At 39.1% G+C, this 16,836-nt stretch overlaps 1 protein-coding gene across 11 annotated transcripts in view; it reads right to left on the bottom strand.

Moving 5' to 3' along the window:
- The window catches only part of LOC145978267 (unconventional myosin-XV-like), a 536,876-nt gene that overhangs the window by 247,158 nt on the left and 272,882 nt on the right, over positions 1-16,836 (bottom strand). For 9 of the 11 annotated variants that reach the window (XM_083110769.1, XM_083110776.1, XM_083110772.1 and 6 more), the window contains 2 exons: positions 14,347-14,488; positions 10,693-10,896 (listed from right to left, as the gene is read on the bottom strand). In XM_083110769.1, coding sequence (XP_082966895.1) covers positions 10,693-10,896; positions 14,347-14,488 — 346 coding nt within the window. The remainder of the gene's footprint in view (positions 1-10,692; positions 10,897-14,346; positions 14,489-16,836) is intronic. The other 2 variants (XM_083110775.1, XM_083110774.1) reach the window with 1 other exon arrangement.

Below are 16,836 nucleotides of genomic sequence, written 5' to 3' on the forward strand. Positions count from 1 at the left end.
GTTGTTATTCAGACACCTGACATGGTGCCTCGTCGTGAAAGTGAAGGTTAAGGATTTAGGTTAAAAAGTTGCTTGAAGGACACTTTCTAAAAAAGAGTATAAATTACACATCTAAAACCGCGCAATACTATAAAAACAAAGGAACATCCAAGGCTAAAGTCCGCGAACTGCCGACCAATGCACAGGGTAGGCGAATGCACAGTGTCAGCCCGTACCTGGGGAAAAGGAACTTCCCCTCCTCAAACCTTCCAAACTGGGGCTCGGGAGTCACCAATCCAAGGAGAAGTCGACCTCCACCTCGGCGGCTTTCCTAACCTCAGGAGTAACATGGAAATCTTGGTCGCCTGGGAGTACGTCCGGTGGTTTTTTCTCATTACGGGGTACAATTACTTCTACGTTAACGATAAAATCTTCCGACAAAAAGAAGGGTTGGCCATGGGCAATCCCATCTCTGGTCTTGTGGCCAACATCTTCATGCACTACGTCGAAAAAAACCGCTATGGAGCATGCAGGGGGGAGGGGGGAGGTAAAATATTATGGGAGATATGTAGATGACATCCTCATCATAGGGGATGAAATCAAACTTGACAGCATTTTCGACCAATTGGGGAAGCAGGACCCCAGGATTGGGTTTACTAGGGAAGATATGGTCAACGGAAAGATCCACTTTCTTGACTTATGCCTTACTAAAACCGGACAACGGATCGTTACGGGGGTCTTTCATAAACCGTTAGCTGGAGAGCTGTACCTCCATAAGAGATCCCAACATTCGAATAGGACTAAATTAAATGTTTTTCTTAACTTTTACATTCGCGCCGAAAGACTGTGCAATGACGAGAAAGAGAAACGGAAAGAAGGGGAATGGATAAGGAGAGTGGGGGTAAAGAATGGGTACACTATCCGCGACCTGGAAAAAGTAGCTAGGAGAGCCAAAAGGATTGTTAGGCAAGAAACATCGCAATATGACATAGAGGGTAAAAAAACTGGGATAGAAAACGGTGAAAAAGGCACATGTTTCGTGGGGATCCCGTATTTTAAGGGGGTCTCAGAGAAAATTGAAAAGTCCGTGAGGAGTTACGGAATAAAATGTGGGGTAAGAGCGCCCCGGAGTATTGAAAAGCACTTTACATCATATAAGAAAGGGAGGGGGGATAGACGCAATAACCCTGAGGAGCGGAAAGGGGTGTACAGGATAGTGTGTGAATGCGGAAAGGAATATGTGGGACAAACGGGGAGAAGTATGCAAGTCAGGTGGGGAGAGCATGATAAGGACGTAAAGGAAGGCATACCCAAAACCGGATTGTCTGAACATATATTGGTTAACCGACATAAGATTGCTAAAAGGGAAATTATTAGGGAGGTTAACAATAAATTGGACAGGAACGTATATGAAGCTGCTTATATATGCGCGGAAAATTGGAATAAGCTTAATAGGGACGATGGGAATTTAGAAGACGGCTGGGTTAATTTCTTTAAAAAATGGGATAAAGCCGCAGTGTTTAGGGACGAAATGGGCTTCCATGTTACTCCTGAGGTTAGGAAAGCCGCCGAGGTGGAGGTCGACTTCTCCTTGGATTGGTGACTCCCGAGCCCCAGTTTGGAAGGTTTGAGGAGGGGAAGTTCCTTTTCCCCAGGTACGGGCTGACACTGTGCATTCGCCTACCCTGTGCATTGGTCGGCAGTTCGCGGACTTTAGCCTTGGATGTTCCTTTGTTTTTATAGTATTGCGCGGTTTTAGATGTGTAATTTATACTCTTTTTTAGAAAGTGTCCTTCAAGCAACTTTTTAACCTAAATCCTTAACCTTCACTTTCACGACGAGGCACCATGTCAGGTGTCTGAATAACAACGTTTCAACCTGAAGAAGGAGGTAGTGTAACCTCCGAAACGTAGTACGAAAAATATCTCATACTCACACACGTAAGTTGCCGATTTTTTAATCTTTGAGTTTCCAGTACGAGGACATACTGGAGAACACAATGAGAACATTTGCTCTCCAAACCCTTGGCCGTAACTTCACCCTCCAACAAGATAACGATCCAAAACACACATCCAAGCACATCAGCAACTGGTTCCGTAGCCGTCGCGTTAATGTTCTCGAGTGGCCCAGCCAATCCCCGGATCTCAATCCGATTGAGCATATGTGGAAGGAGTTGGAGCGTTGTCTGGCAGGGAAGAGAGCACGAAATGTTGATGGGAAGGTTGTTCAGTTGGAGGAGGAATGGAAGAAGATACCAGTCTCTTTTATCCACAACCTTATCGACTCCATGCCGCGTCGTTGCCAAGCAGTTATTGACGCCAAATGCTTTGCCACAAAGTACTGGATGCTGTTTGTTAATTTTGTGTTGATCAACACCAGTTTTGACCTTTCCCGGTGAACTGTAGTGCAATATTTCTTTATGTTCGATGGTGTGTATTTTTTTCTATTTACATAAATTTGTTCTTTTTTTAGACCATTTCACAGTTTGCCGAACCACTCGGTTATCAGTCGAATGTAATACATTTGAAGATGTTTTGGTGCAAATATTGTGTAATTCTTGCAATAAATACCTCAGTTACAGCAAAAAAAAACAAAAGTTGACACTCTTTTGGCCAGTACTGTAGTAGTAGACCAGCCAAAGACCAGAATTGTGACTTTTACCCGTAAGGAATGTTAATAATAGGCATCCATGCTAAATCAATTAGTCATAGGTCTGGCAGAAAAACTACGGTGGACTCCACCAAAAATGTTCACCTTAAAGGTAATTTCAAGGTCATATTCTGACCCTAAAAGATCAAATTTCAAAGTAAATATGCTTGTTTAACATATCAAACGAAAGGTATGGACGAGACAAACTACTTGGTGATATTTGCTTGTTTCTTCGTTTCAACGAATTATTGTGGTGTGCGGAGATGCAGATGTCATGCTGCTTCTTTTGCACTTCACCGGCCCTAAATCAAGTGAAGTGTGGATGGTTTCTGCAACTGCAAAGAAGAAGAAGTGCATTCCCATTCTTCAAGTAGCAAAAAAAACTTCCTGAAGCTGTGAGAAATAACCTACTGAGTTTCCATGCAGTTACAAGTTGCGATTCAACCTCTTCATTATGGGAAAAAAAGCCTGCTGGAAAAATGTTTTGGAAAATTCCACCCCTGGTAGAAGGGATTGGTCGTGATGGCGAGCTTGGGCCGGTTGAAGAGTTTGTTTGCAACCTCTATGGAATTCCAGGGATGAAAACATTTAACAATGCAAGATTAAATACGTTCACGAAGAGCAAGACAGTCCTGGAACTGCTGCCTCCAACAAGTTATGCTCAGGAGCTTCATGCGCAACGTGCAAACTACCAAACAAAGATTTGGCTTCAATCAGAGAGGATAATTATTGTTGTGACATTGCCTGCAGATACTAAAAAAAACTGAGTCAAGTTCTCTCAAACCTCAGGAACCTCCTGTTCCAGTGTCCTGCCTCGAACTTGTGACTTGCTCTTGCAAAACGAAGTGCAAGTCTGCAAGTCACGCCTGCTTCAAAATCAATATGAAATGTATAAATGACTGTGGCTGCGATTCTAAAGACTGATAAAACCAGTGGCGTGCGGTGCTAAATCAGGCAGGAAAACAGGTCATCTGCACTTGCCCCCACAAACCTCATCCCCCCATGGGTGTCTTAATCTAATACAGTAGATCAAGTAAAATTCGACCCTTATTGAAATGAAGCAAATAAATATACGATACATATATTACAAATTGTCAGAAGTGACAAACAAATTATAATAACAATTTATGAGTGATCAGAGAAAAAATAATGTTTTGTCAGAACCTACTTCATCTTTTCATTCGTAGATTAAGTTGACATTTTTTTCATAGAGTTGAGTATTCTTGTAATTCAAACGTTCTCAATGCAATAATGGCACACAGATGGCTGAGTTATTTTTTATGACGTCCGCTAGATTAGTAGAAGTTAATGTGACAAAACCCAAACTGCTCCAAACTCCCTTCTCAGGGAGGATAAACAAGGATAACAATATAATTTGCACTGGAAGAATACCCAGTTAATCATTTTACAGAGTTGTAGTAACACATTTGAAAATGCCTTGTGTATGATTTAGTTTTTAATTCAGTTAGGGTAGGTGTTGGTTTGTTGCATTTTCTGCAAACTTCAAAGAACTAAAGGCTTTTGTCTTCAGCTCCTCGATCATACAACACTCGCAATATTCACTTTTTTGCCCTGCCGCTGTGTGCCTTGAAACTTTGGTCTTGGGGCTGGTGGAACAGGTGGATGGCAGCTGTTCCCTTGGAAGCTATTTCACAGAGTTTAGCCATGGTAACTTACGGCATTTAGCAGACGCTTAGACTGTAGAAGATTTTTCCAGTTCGTTATGAATGTCAGATGCAAGTTTGTAACAAGATTAGAAAATTATAGACTTACTACACTCAAAAGTATCACTATGACGCAATTAAACTTCAGCACATCGCAAAAACTCGAAGAAAAGAGAATCTGCTATATGTCTTGGACGGAACAGCTACGGAGTTCAGCTTCCGTGGTGGGACCATGCTTATTGTTTACCTTCATGCATGGTCGGAAATACTTGGCGTCAGAGGGTAGAGGGTGGGATGATGAGGTCTGAGGCTGTCTATGCGATGAGGATAGGTGACGTAAACAAACGTCCAGCTATGGTGAAAGATTTTTTTTCAGTGTTACTTTTGGAAACGTTGGTTTCGGGATAAAGAAATGTTCTTATTATGTTAATATAAATAATATAAATAGCTCAAAAGGGCGATAAGTAGGAGGGAACAGCCTGTTCCCTCTGTTCCCCGGAGGGACCGCCACTGGATAAAACCCATCCAATTGAACATTATTTGAGTCAAATACAGGTTACACGGAATAATGTAATATCTCTTTATTACTTCAAACAATTAATTAGTTAGCCCTTAAAAATTAGAATATAAAAAAGGAAAGTTAAAAATTGTACTTACGTATGTGAGTACAGTGCTCTTATTGTAGAACGACGTTTCAGAGATTGACTATCTCTTTCCTCAGGTTCGTATAAAAAACTAAGTACTTGGCATAGTACTGCATCAAAAATGTAATATAAGGATGGTGGTTAAAGGTTGGTGAGGATACATTTAAAATATTAAGTTTTTGCTATTAGAAGTACGTAAAAACCAAGTCGTTCCCTAAAAAAACTTGTACAGTAGACCTATTCACAGGTAAAAAAGTTAAAAATCTAAAAAACCTGCATGAATCACAGTGCAACCTGCAGGTTTGGCCATTCCTACCCAACTGTGCTTCTCAATCCACATGAAGGTCAATTCTCCACAAATGTTTCCCCTCCCCTTAATTTTCTCGTTTCCCCTTATTACGTCACAGATCCAACGTAAATTCACGTTCCTCTCTTGCAGCTTGCATAACTTCCGGAGTGACGTGGAAACCGATATTGGGTTCAATCTTCCAGGTGTTGTCCCATTTTTTGAGGAAATTGATCCACCCTTCTTCCAAATTTCCTTCGTCCCTATTAAGATTATTCTTCCCCCCCTACAAATATTCGCTGTTTCATACACGTTTCTTCCTAATTTCTTCCCCTCTTTTCTGATTATCTCTTTTTTTGCGATTCTATGCCCACTTTCCAAAATGTGTTCTGAGATACCCGTTTTGGGAACTTTTTCCCTTATGTTTTTTCATGCTCGTTCCATTGGCCGAGTGGTTAGCACATCGCGCTGCAACGCCAAGGGTCCCGGGTTCGACTCCCGGTCGGGCTTGGTTGTTTGTGAATGTCCATTCATCAATTTCATCATTTCATCACTCATCCCCATCTTCGCAAATTAGCCAAGAGGCACAAAACGCGAAGTAAAATAAACTAAAATCAAAATCAAGTCAAAATCCATCTTTTACCCATATTTCGGCCCGTCTGTCCTATGTACTCCTTCCCGCATTGGCATTCTATTCGATAAACTCCCTTCTGTTTTTCCGGTATTTCCCTAGTTGTCTTTCCTTTCTTATAATCGGTGAAGTATTTTTCTACATTCTTTGGTGCTTTCATCCCGCAAACGATTCCAAAATCTCTCGCTATTTTTCCGATTTTTTCCGATACGGATTGATGGTAAGGGATGCCAACGTACTTTACCCTCCTATTTTCGATTTTTTCCCCTTCTTCTTGATCCCCTTCCTCTTTTTTGGTTTCTTTCCTAATAATTTTCTGTGCTCTCTCCACTATCTTATCCATTTCTCTATTTGTATATCCGTTTTTTAATCCTGTTTTTCTTATCCACCGAATTTCGTTGTCTTTTTCTTTTCCATTATTGCATAGTCTACCGGCCCTAATAAAAAAGTTAAGGAATACGTTTTTCTTTGTTATTTCGGGGTGCGCGGATTCCTTGTTAATATATAAGTTCCCCGATAGGGGTTTATCATGTACTCCTGTTCTAATCCTATTCCCTTCTTTCAAGATACTAAGATCCAGGAAATTGACTTTTTCCATCGCTTAAGTTTTCCCTAGTGAAGTTTATTCTTTCATCTTTTTTTTCTAATTCTTCAAATACCTTGTTCAGTGCTACCCCCTCTCCTATAATCAAGATATCATCAACGTATCTCCCATAATATTTAATACCCATTCTCGTTTTTTCCAAAGCTTCCTTCTCAATGAAGTGCATAAAAATGCTCGCTATCATACCGGAAATGGGGTTTCCCATCGCCAAGCCTTCTTTTTGTCTATAAATATTGTCATTCACGTAGAAAAAGTTATATTCCCTTACAAGGTTATACCATCGTACATATTCCCAAGCAGTTAGGATGTCTATTCCTTTTTCTAACAGCCACCTTAGTAAACAATCTCCCGCCCGCCACCTCGGTACACTTGGGTATAAGTATAAGGCCTATTATACCAACATACGAACATCCGGAATATGGGCTAGCAAAAATGCTGGTAGAAAGAATAAGGAAGATAAATGAGAACACCCACTATAGCGTTAGGAATGCCGTAGAAGTTAAAGAATGTATAGAAAATCTGGAAATTGATGACAAGGATACAATAAGTAGTTTTGATGTTATTAACTTATACCCAAGTGTACCAAGGGGGCGGGCGGGAGATTGTTTACTAAGGTGGCTGTTAGAAGGCAGCTTTGGAAAAAACGAGAATGGGTATTAAATATTATGGGAGATACGTTGATGATATCTTGATTATAGGAGAGGGGGTAGCACTGAACAAGGTATTTGAAGAATTAGAAAAAAAAGATGAAAGAATAAACTTCACTAGGGAAAACTTAAGCGATGGAAAAAGTCAATTTCCTGGATCTTAGTATCTTGAAAGAAGGGAATAGGATTAGAACAGGAGTACATGATAAACCCCTATCGGGGAACTTATATATTAACAAGGAATCCGCGCACCCCGAAATAACAAAGAAAAACGAATTCCTTAACTTTTCTATTAGGGCCGGTAGACTATGCAATAATGGAAAAGAAAAAGACAACGAAATTAGGTGGATGAGAAAAACAGGATTAAAAAACGGATATACAAATAGAGAAATGGATAAGATAGTGGAGAGAGCACAGAAAATTATTAGGAAAGAAACCAAAAAAGAGGAAGGGGATCAAAAAGAAGGGGAAAAAATCGAAAATAGGAGGGTAAAGTACGTTGGCATCCCTTACCATCAATCCGTATCGGAAAAAATCGGAAAAATAACGAGAGATTTTGGAATCGTTTGCGGGATGAAAGCACCAAAGAATGTAGAAAAATACTTCACCGGTTATAAGAAAGGAAAGACAACTACAGAAATACCGGAAAAACAGAAGGGAGTTTATCGAATAGAATGCCAATGCGGGAAGGAGTACATAGGACAGACCGGCCAAAATATGGGTAAAAGATGGAGCGAGCATGAAAAAGACATAAGGGAAAAAGTTCCCAAAACGGGTATCTCAGAACACATTTTGGAAAGTGGGCATAGAATCGCAAAAAAAGAGATAATCAGAAAACAGGGGAGGAAATTAGGAAGAAATGTGTATGAAACAGCAAATATTTGTAGGGGGGAGGAGAATAATCTTAATAGGGACGAAGGAAATTTGGAAGAAGGGTGGATCAATTTCCTCAAAAAATGGGACAACACCTGGAAGATTGAACCCAATATCGGTTTCCACGTCACTCCGGAAGTTATGCAAGCTGCAAGAGAGGAACGTGAATTTACGTTGGATCTGTGACGTAATAAGGGGAAACGAGAAAATTAAGGGGAGGGGAAACATTTGTGGAGAATTGATCTTCATGTGGATTGAGAAGCACAGTTGGGTAGGAATGGCCAAACCTGCAGGTTGCACTGTGATTCATGCAGGTTTTTTTAGATTTTTAACTTTTTTACCTGTGAATAGGTCTACTGTACAAGTTTTTTTAGGGAACGACTTGGTTTTTACGTACTTCTAATAGCAAAAACTTAATATTTTAAATGTATCCTCACCAACCTTTAACCACCATCCTTATATTACATTTTTGACGCAGTACTATGCCAAGTACTTAGTTTTTTATACAAACCTGAGGAAAGAGATAGTCAATCTCTGAAACGTCGTTCTACAATAAGAGCACTATACTCACATACGTAAGTACAATTTTTAACTTTCCTTTTTTATATTCTGGATTTGTGAGTAACACGCGACTAACCTACAAAATGCTACTTTAAAAATTAACCTGCATGAAATGATAATCAATGTGTCATTGTCATACAGGGTGAACTTTCCCCTGACATCAATATTCTGAGCTAAAAATATCACCAAATAGTTGTCTCGTCCATACCTTTAGTTTGATATATTACACAAACATATTTGGATGACTTTGAAATTTGACGTTTTAGGGTCAGAATATTACCTTGAAATGACCTTTAAGGTCAAAAGTTTTGGTTGGATCCACCCTGGTTTTTCTGTCAGACCCATGACTGATTGATTTAGCGTGGATGCCTGTTATTAACATTCCATACAGGTAAAACATTTTTTAAAGCTTTTTGGCTTCTTGGCTGTTCTACTATAGAATGTTTGTTCCCAAGTCCTTCAATTATCACAATATGTACCGTATTTGCTGGCATATAACATGTATACATTTTTGAGGAAAAAGCTTTATCACTGAACTTATACTTAATTTACAGTTTTCAAATATATAAGGTGATATGTAAGTCTACCTTCAACAAATAACTTACATAATCTAACTAGGAAAGAATACATTTTAAAATTCTTTTTCATACACTGCAAGGAAGCAATATAGAAATTGTCTAAGAGCAGAGAAAATTTCCAGAAATGAAGCTATTCAAAAACTTATAATTAACGTACAAGACGCACCCTGTTTTCCAGGCCTATTTTTAAAGTTAAAAAAATGCGTATTATATGCTGACAAATACGGTAATCAAATATATCAAACAACTCTTAACTGGGGGATAAATAAAATACTGTATCATAAGGATGCAAGAGGAACAAGTTTAGTTATAAGCAATAAAGAATAAACGGACAAACAACTAAATTAAGTTTTAGTATGAAGGGAGCTTTCAATTATATTTATCTAAACAAGACAGTACTCTCATCACTTCACCGTCAATCATGAGTGCCAAGGATGCTGAAACTTTTATTACAGAAAGATACTGGATTACTACTTCAACCAGTTTATACATAATTACAGCATTTCAGGCTTCTGAAAAGCAAAAGTAGCCTGAAAGAAATACCAACTGCTTAGCTGAAACTAAACATCAACACAAAAAGAAACTAGAAGTAATAGGGTATTAAAAATATGGACACGCTAAGAAAGCAAGATTACAGCAAGCATAAGGTACAAGTGAAAGGAATTATTTGTGTCAGGCTTTACATATTGCATGCTGTGCATCACTTCATAACTGCAATTGAGAGAAAGACATTGTAAATACATAGTACAAATAGGTTTCATTTTAGTGTGAATCTTTGTCTGGAGAACCTCGTGTTGTCATCCCTATATGTTTGTGATTGTCTCCTCATCCACCAACCATCCTCACTTTTACGATTCAAACATTCCAAGAAAAGTGAAGTAAAATAAACTAAATCAATCTATTTATAGCTATTGGTAAAATTTCCATCTTGGTTCATTTGCAATTTGCAGTTCCATGTAATGATTAAGGGTAGATAATCAAAAATGAAAATTTCCTGATTTTTCTTACTTGTACTTGAAAGCAATCCAAGAAATATGTGCATGTTTATGTGATTTTATTGAGGTACTTCATGGATACCAATAAACTATCAATGTACAGTTTATCAATATCAGCAAACTTGTAAAATTTAATCATCTTTTTCTTCTTTTTAATATTTATGTGGGTGTCATCCTGATCTTTCAGATCCAAGACCTACTGGGCATGTTTCTATTTCATAAAGAGACAGGCTAATCAGGACTGGACCTACAGTTTGAAGTGGGATCTGAACTACTATATGCCTCCACCAGGTATAGAAACTAGGACCACTTGATTACAAGGTGATGACTTTACCACTATGCCATCAGGGAGGTCCTTATTCTTGACATATGACAAACACACAATGCTTCTTTTTGTTTTGAAACTTGCTTCCACATGTTCAAGAAAGAATTATTTGACAATGTGGAGTCAAAAGTAGAAGTACTACTCAAATATTACAGTACTAAATGATCGTATCTTTCTCTAAATTTCATGATGTGAAAATGCAACACCTGTGGCATACACTTGAGGCATGCAGAGAGCAGGCTAATGCTGAACCTACCTTGCATGTTGTATATTGGAACCGGCATGTAAGGGTAGGAGAGGGGGGAGGTAACTCCACTCGCTGATGCCTCCTGCTGAACGGGTGTGGACTGGAAAGGGAAGGGGATGCCCTGCATGCTCTGGTTTATGTTCAAGGGGGAGAAGAGGAGGGGGGATGTGATTCCGCTAGGCATAGCCTGAGCACCCGCACTGGCAGATTGCGCTACAATGTGGAGAGAACATCAGACTGTACAAAAACTTACAAAAATACAAATAAAAGAAGAAAATATGTGCTGTTCCCACTCTCATTTTTTTTTTAAAGAGTCAAGTTCCTTGTTTTGGGGAGGATCCACTCGATACATAGGCAAATCAGTAAGTAGGTCAAAATGTTTATTAAAAAAAATTACTAAGAGTGAGATACTGACTTAAAAATCTTTTTCATTTAAACATAATCTCCACCAACATTGATACACTTATCTCATCACTTTATCAGTCCCCGAAAACCTGATGCATGAAAGTTATCATCATCTGCGAAATGTTTGCAGCCACCGTGCACAAACTTTTTGGAAATTCAAACAACCATGCATTATGCTGTAGGCTAAAAGATGAGAACACCCTATTGCAGTTGCTATGCTGTCTAACGTCACTCACTGTCAGCTCGAATCATCTCCTCCAGCCTTGCTATCTCCACGTACACTCCTCGAGCACGGTCACCATTTTTAAACTCAGCTGCCCATGCATGCGTTTGCTATCTAGCAACTGCTAACTGAATATCATGAAGCTGGATTGTGCTGCCACCTAATGACACCTTTGGAAACTACTCACTACTATTATCAGCTATCGCACATCAGTTTGTGACCTATTTACCGACTTCCTCTTGTACATAAAGTTTACGTAGAAATTTCAATGAAAAATTCAGGCTTGACCATGCCATTGGTATACCAATTGAGCTACCAGAACCACCTCAGGTTTCGAATGACTTTTCGCTGTCTAACCTGCATGGAATTGTCTCTGAGTGCTACCGCAACAGGTTCTGTTGCCTTTGAAACAAACTATGTTGTTGTCAACAGTGAAGTGTTAGGGGAGAGGGGGAAACTGCCTACCCCTGTGTGCATGCCTATGTCAGTACAATTATAGGATCAAAAAGAGCGTCAATTATAATAAGTTCAAAGTAGCATCATAAATATTATAATCAAAAACAATTAAAAATGAAAGTGGGACGCAGAAAATCTATAGAACGAAGCTCTAAAAATGCAAAGCATGCAACTTATTATTTTACAAATATTTACACTAAAATGAGAAAAAAAACCACAATATACAAATAAAAGACCAACAAGAAGTATTTTACAAACATAGGAAAAAAGAATATGTAAGACAAATATGTATATTTATAAAAAGCTGCATTGAAAATATATAAAGAGAATATGCACAATTAAATACGAGGGTGCATCAAAAAGTATTGCCTGTTGAGGTATAATTTGTTTAATAATGGAAAGATTGAAACAATGAACATACATATAGTTTGCCTGTAGTGTCCTCTACTCAGAGGTACCCTTCCACACAGTTGCTATCACGTTCGATGCATTTGTGCCAGCATTTTATCCAGCCCTCAAAACCAGTTTGAAAAAAACTCCACAGAACACTCTCTGCCCCACAGTTCAAGCTGTTTTAACCTTCTGTAGGTCATCGAATCTCATGCCACGAAGAACAGACTTAAGTAGTTAAGTTCAAAGTGGGAGAAACCAAAAGTGTGGACAAGACAAGCAGTGGCAGGCCATCAACGTCGGTGACCGACGACAACTGCCACAGGGTTGATGAGCTCATTCGAGTGGATACACACATCACCATCCACGGAATTTCTGATGCAGTGCAGCACAGGCAATGATTGAGCGTTTGGGATACCATGAAGTCTGTGCTTCGTGGCATGAGATTCGAGGACCTACACTAGGTTAAAACAGCTCTGAACGGTGGGACAGGGTGTGTTCTGTGGAACTTTTGCAAACTTTTCTTTGAGGCCTGGTAAAACGTTCGCTCAAATGCACTGAACATGATGGGAACTGTGTGGAAGGATAACTGTGAGTAGAGGACACTACAGGCAAACTATACGTATGTTCATTGTTTCAATCTTTCCATTATTAAACAAATCATACCTCAACAAGCAAAACTTTTTGATGCCCCAGGTACATTTGTTAATCTATGATTATAGAATAAACTGCATCACAAGAAGTACCCAACAATGTTACTACATTTGGAACTTGTGCTTTACATGAGATTATCCACATGCATGATTAAATGGGTCAACGGATGAATAAAGATTATGATTAGGATTATGTTTAGCTAATTCACATGATGAAAACTGAGATTTCTTATGATATAATTTTGGTCTTTGTATCATTCAATATCTCAGTAAATTGTACTTTGTAATTACACTTCGCTTGCATTTCATGTGCACACAGAAACACACTGTACAATTCAGCAACCAATGAAAAAGTGGCATACATGTTCTATGATACATTTGAAATGTCTTAGAACTAAACATTACAATTGTGTGAAGTGTGGCGTTGCATGGCACAGAAACCTGGCCATTACGAAGAAGTGAGGAAAAGTGACTAGAAGCTTTAGAAATGTGGCTATGGCGAAGAATGGTGTGTGTGTGAAACGGACAGACAAAGTAAGAAATGAAACTGTGCTGAAAAGAGTTGTGGTGAAATGCTGGAAGTGATCACAAAGAGAAATAGAAATTGTCTGGGACACTGATTAAGAAGCTACTGTCTGCCTCAAGATGCAGTGGAGGGACTGGTGAAGGTTATCTGATGATGGATAGATAATACCATTTTAAGAAATACTACACGAAGGAAATCCAAATACACTAATAAAATATTAATACAATTATAGACAAGAATTACAGCAATGATTTGAAGAACTTCTACATGAAGGAAATCCAAATAAAGGAAGAATACACTATAGGAGTGAAATTACATACAATATTTAAGGCGAGCACAATAATAAACGAAGAAAATTTTTTAGTGTAAAAATAAAATGTAAAAGTAAATATGTACTTTTACATTTTATTTACACTAAAAAATTTCACTCCCATAGTGTATTCTTCCTTTATTTGGATTTCCTTCATGTAGAAGTTCTTCAAATCATTACTGTAATCCTTGTCTAAAATTGTATTAATATTTTATTACTGTATGTATTGTTATATGACGATTTCCATACCTATGGACATGGGTCAACGGAAATAAAGAATATGAAATATGTGGATCCTACGCTGACATGAAGCAAGTGTAGGGCACAACTTGGAGCTTGCGGTAAGAGGGGGAGGAGCAAGGGCACGTGAATTTTTTAAGTTACATTTTCCAAAGTTTAAAATATGCCCAAATGGTGCCATGCAAACTAGTGGGAGTATGGTGTGGATAAAATTGTATAAAATGTTTCATTTATGACACCAAAAAATGCTGTGTTACAGACTGGATTCATGGCAATCCTAATGTGTTCAGGCACATGAGCAGTAGGAAAACATTTAGTGTGTGTCTTGTAGGCATTGTATTCATTTAGTAAAGGGCAGCAACGGCTATACAACTATCAAGATTTTTACTGGAAATGTGGATTTTAAAAACCCTTACATGTTTTCAAGACTCAATGAAGAACTGGACCAAGCACCACTTACCTGCAGGCGTGTACACGGGAACTGTCGGCATCATCATTGGAGGTGGTGACATCATTCCGGACATCATACCTGACATTACAGGAGTAGGTGAAGTCATGCCTGCTATTGGAGTGAATCCAAAAGCTGGTTGAGTCTGCGTTTGCTGCAAAGAAAACACCACTATTTTAATATATTTAATTATGGCAATTACTTCACAATAGACCATATTCCCACGTCTTCATTGCGACAGCAGTAAAAATCAAATTTTGTGCACACTCTTAATAAGATAAAATGACATACTCTTTCATTCTATCAAGAGTGCAACTTCATCTCAACAGAAGCGTACCTTAGAATCCCTTCACAAGGGACAAATGAGTGGCACATTTGTGGATCGTTTTGTATTGCAAGAGTGGCTCACCAGTCCACAAATGAAGCACTTAACCTTTAAAGTCCCGTGGCGCTTATGCAGTTTTTACCTCTGTCCCAGGTCATTTAAACTAGTTTTGTAAGGTTTAGCAAAAGTCGTTATAGCTTCCTTCCTATGGCAGATAATTTAGTGAAACAAGAAACATTTTACTAAGAATAAAATGTACTTTGACATAGAAAAGACGGAGTGTTGCTATCTGTATGTATTTGTTATTATTCATGGCTTCAAATGTGAAAATTGAAAAAAAGAAAAGATAAAATTTTGCCTCTCCCCCCTTCCTGTTGAGACATGGGACAGGAACAAATTCTATGTCCTATTTGCAACCACATGTCTACATTATAATTCAATATTTACTTTATTCCTAATGCTTTTTGCCATCTGAAGAAAAATGAAAAAGAAACGAAACTGTGGGACTGTAGGCCCCACACTGCCCGCCCCTGGTTGCTGCCATGTCTCTGGAAGAAGTTCTTGTCTTTACCCCCTCCCCCTGAGAGAGAAAGAGAGAGAAGTTTTCGTTGTTTTTTTTTCTTTCCTTCTTTCTTCTCTCTCTCTCTCTCTCTCTCTCTCTCTCTCTCTCTCTCTCTCTCTCTCTCTCTCTCTCTCTCATCTCTCTCTCTCGGTGTGGAAAGAGAAATAAGAGAGAGAAGGAAGAAAGGAAAAGAAAGGTTTCTCTCCCATTCTGATTCTCTCCCCTCTTGTTCTCTCTCTCTATTTCCCCCCTCTCTCCCTCTCTCTGAAGGAAAGAGAGAGCAAGAAAGAGAAGGAAAGAGAATAGGGGAAGGATTGGGAGAGAGGTGATCATCTCTCTCTCACTCTCACTCTCTCACTCTCGTTTCCTTCTCTCCTCTTTCTTACAGAGAAAAAAAAGAGGAAGAGAAAGAAAAAGAGAGGAGAGAGTAAAGGAATGCCTCCTCCTCCCTGCCAGAAAAAGAAGATCTTCTTTAGAGAAGAGAAGAATAATCCCTCCAGAGAGAGGGATAGATCTTTCTCCTTCTCTCCCGGGGGGGGGGGGGGGGGAAGGTGGGTGAAGCAGGGCGGAATATTCTTCTTCCTTTTACTCTCTCTTTTCAGGGGAGGGCGAAGCGAAGAAGAAGAAAGAAGATGTTCCCCTCCCGGAAAGAAAGAGAGAGAGACAGAGAGAAAATGTAAGAAAGAAAGAAGACTCTTTCACTCTCTCTCTTTCAAGAGAAAAGAAAGAAGTAAAGATAGAGGAGAGAGAGAAAGAGAGAGAGAGAGAGACTCTTTCTTTCTCTCTCTCATGTTTTCTCTTTTCTCCCCCACACTGCCCGCCCCTGGCCGCTGCAATGTCTCTGGAAGAAGTTCTTCATCCTCTGAATCGCCAGCTGTTGCTGACGTCATTAGGGAGTTGAAGAGCACCAGCATCGCTGTCGATGCATATCAACTCTTGGTTTCAAGTTCCACGCACTTCGAGTCATGAGCATAGAAAATGAACAGACGAAAAAAGGTTCTGTTCCATCGGTCAAGATATGACCGATCGGGACTGTGGCCATAAATGCCATCGGTCAACACATGACCAATCGGGACTGTAAAGGTTAAGGCTTGGCTTGACCTTTGGATGACTCAAGGGCAGCTGTTTTCGAATTTTCCTCTTGTTTTGAAAAACTGCTATGATACTCCAAAATTTGAAAAATCATATATACTTAGAATTCCTTCTAGAACATTCACGTGAATATTCGTGTGGTTTGCTTTCGCTGTTGCCTAGATATTGTCAATAGTTTAATAGAGTTACGTAGCCACGAAAATGTAATTTTACAAATATTGGAATATCATAGCAGTTTTTCAAAAAAGGAAAATTCTAAAACAACTGCCCTTGCTTCAGCTAATGGTCTAGCTGAGCCGGGGTGTAAGGGGTGCTCCTTCCACGTAGTACACTAAATAGTCAACCTCACTTCCACATAGTACACCCTGGACTGCAGACTAATGAGGCTCTGGCTACTGGCCCCATAGCCAGTATAATTTTGTTTGTGTTGTCCTGTGTTTTGTCCTTATTTGTACTGAGTGCTCCTTTACAGCCTCAGCTTTTATCAAAAGTCAGAAGATTTTAATATTTTATGATTTTAGTT

This window comes from Lepisma saccharinum, chromosome 24 (assembly GCF_977018435.1).
Source record: "Lepisma saccharinum chromosome 24, izLepSacc3.1, whole genome shotgun sequence".
Taxonomy (NCBI): domain Eukaryota; kingdom Metazoa; phylum Arthropoda; class Insecta; order Zygentoma; family Lepismatidae; genus Lepisma; species Lepisma saccharinum.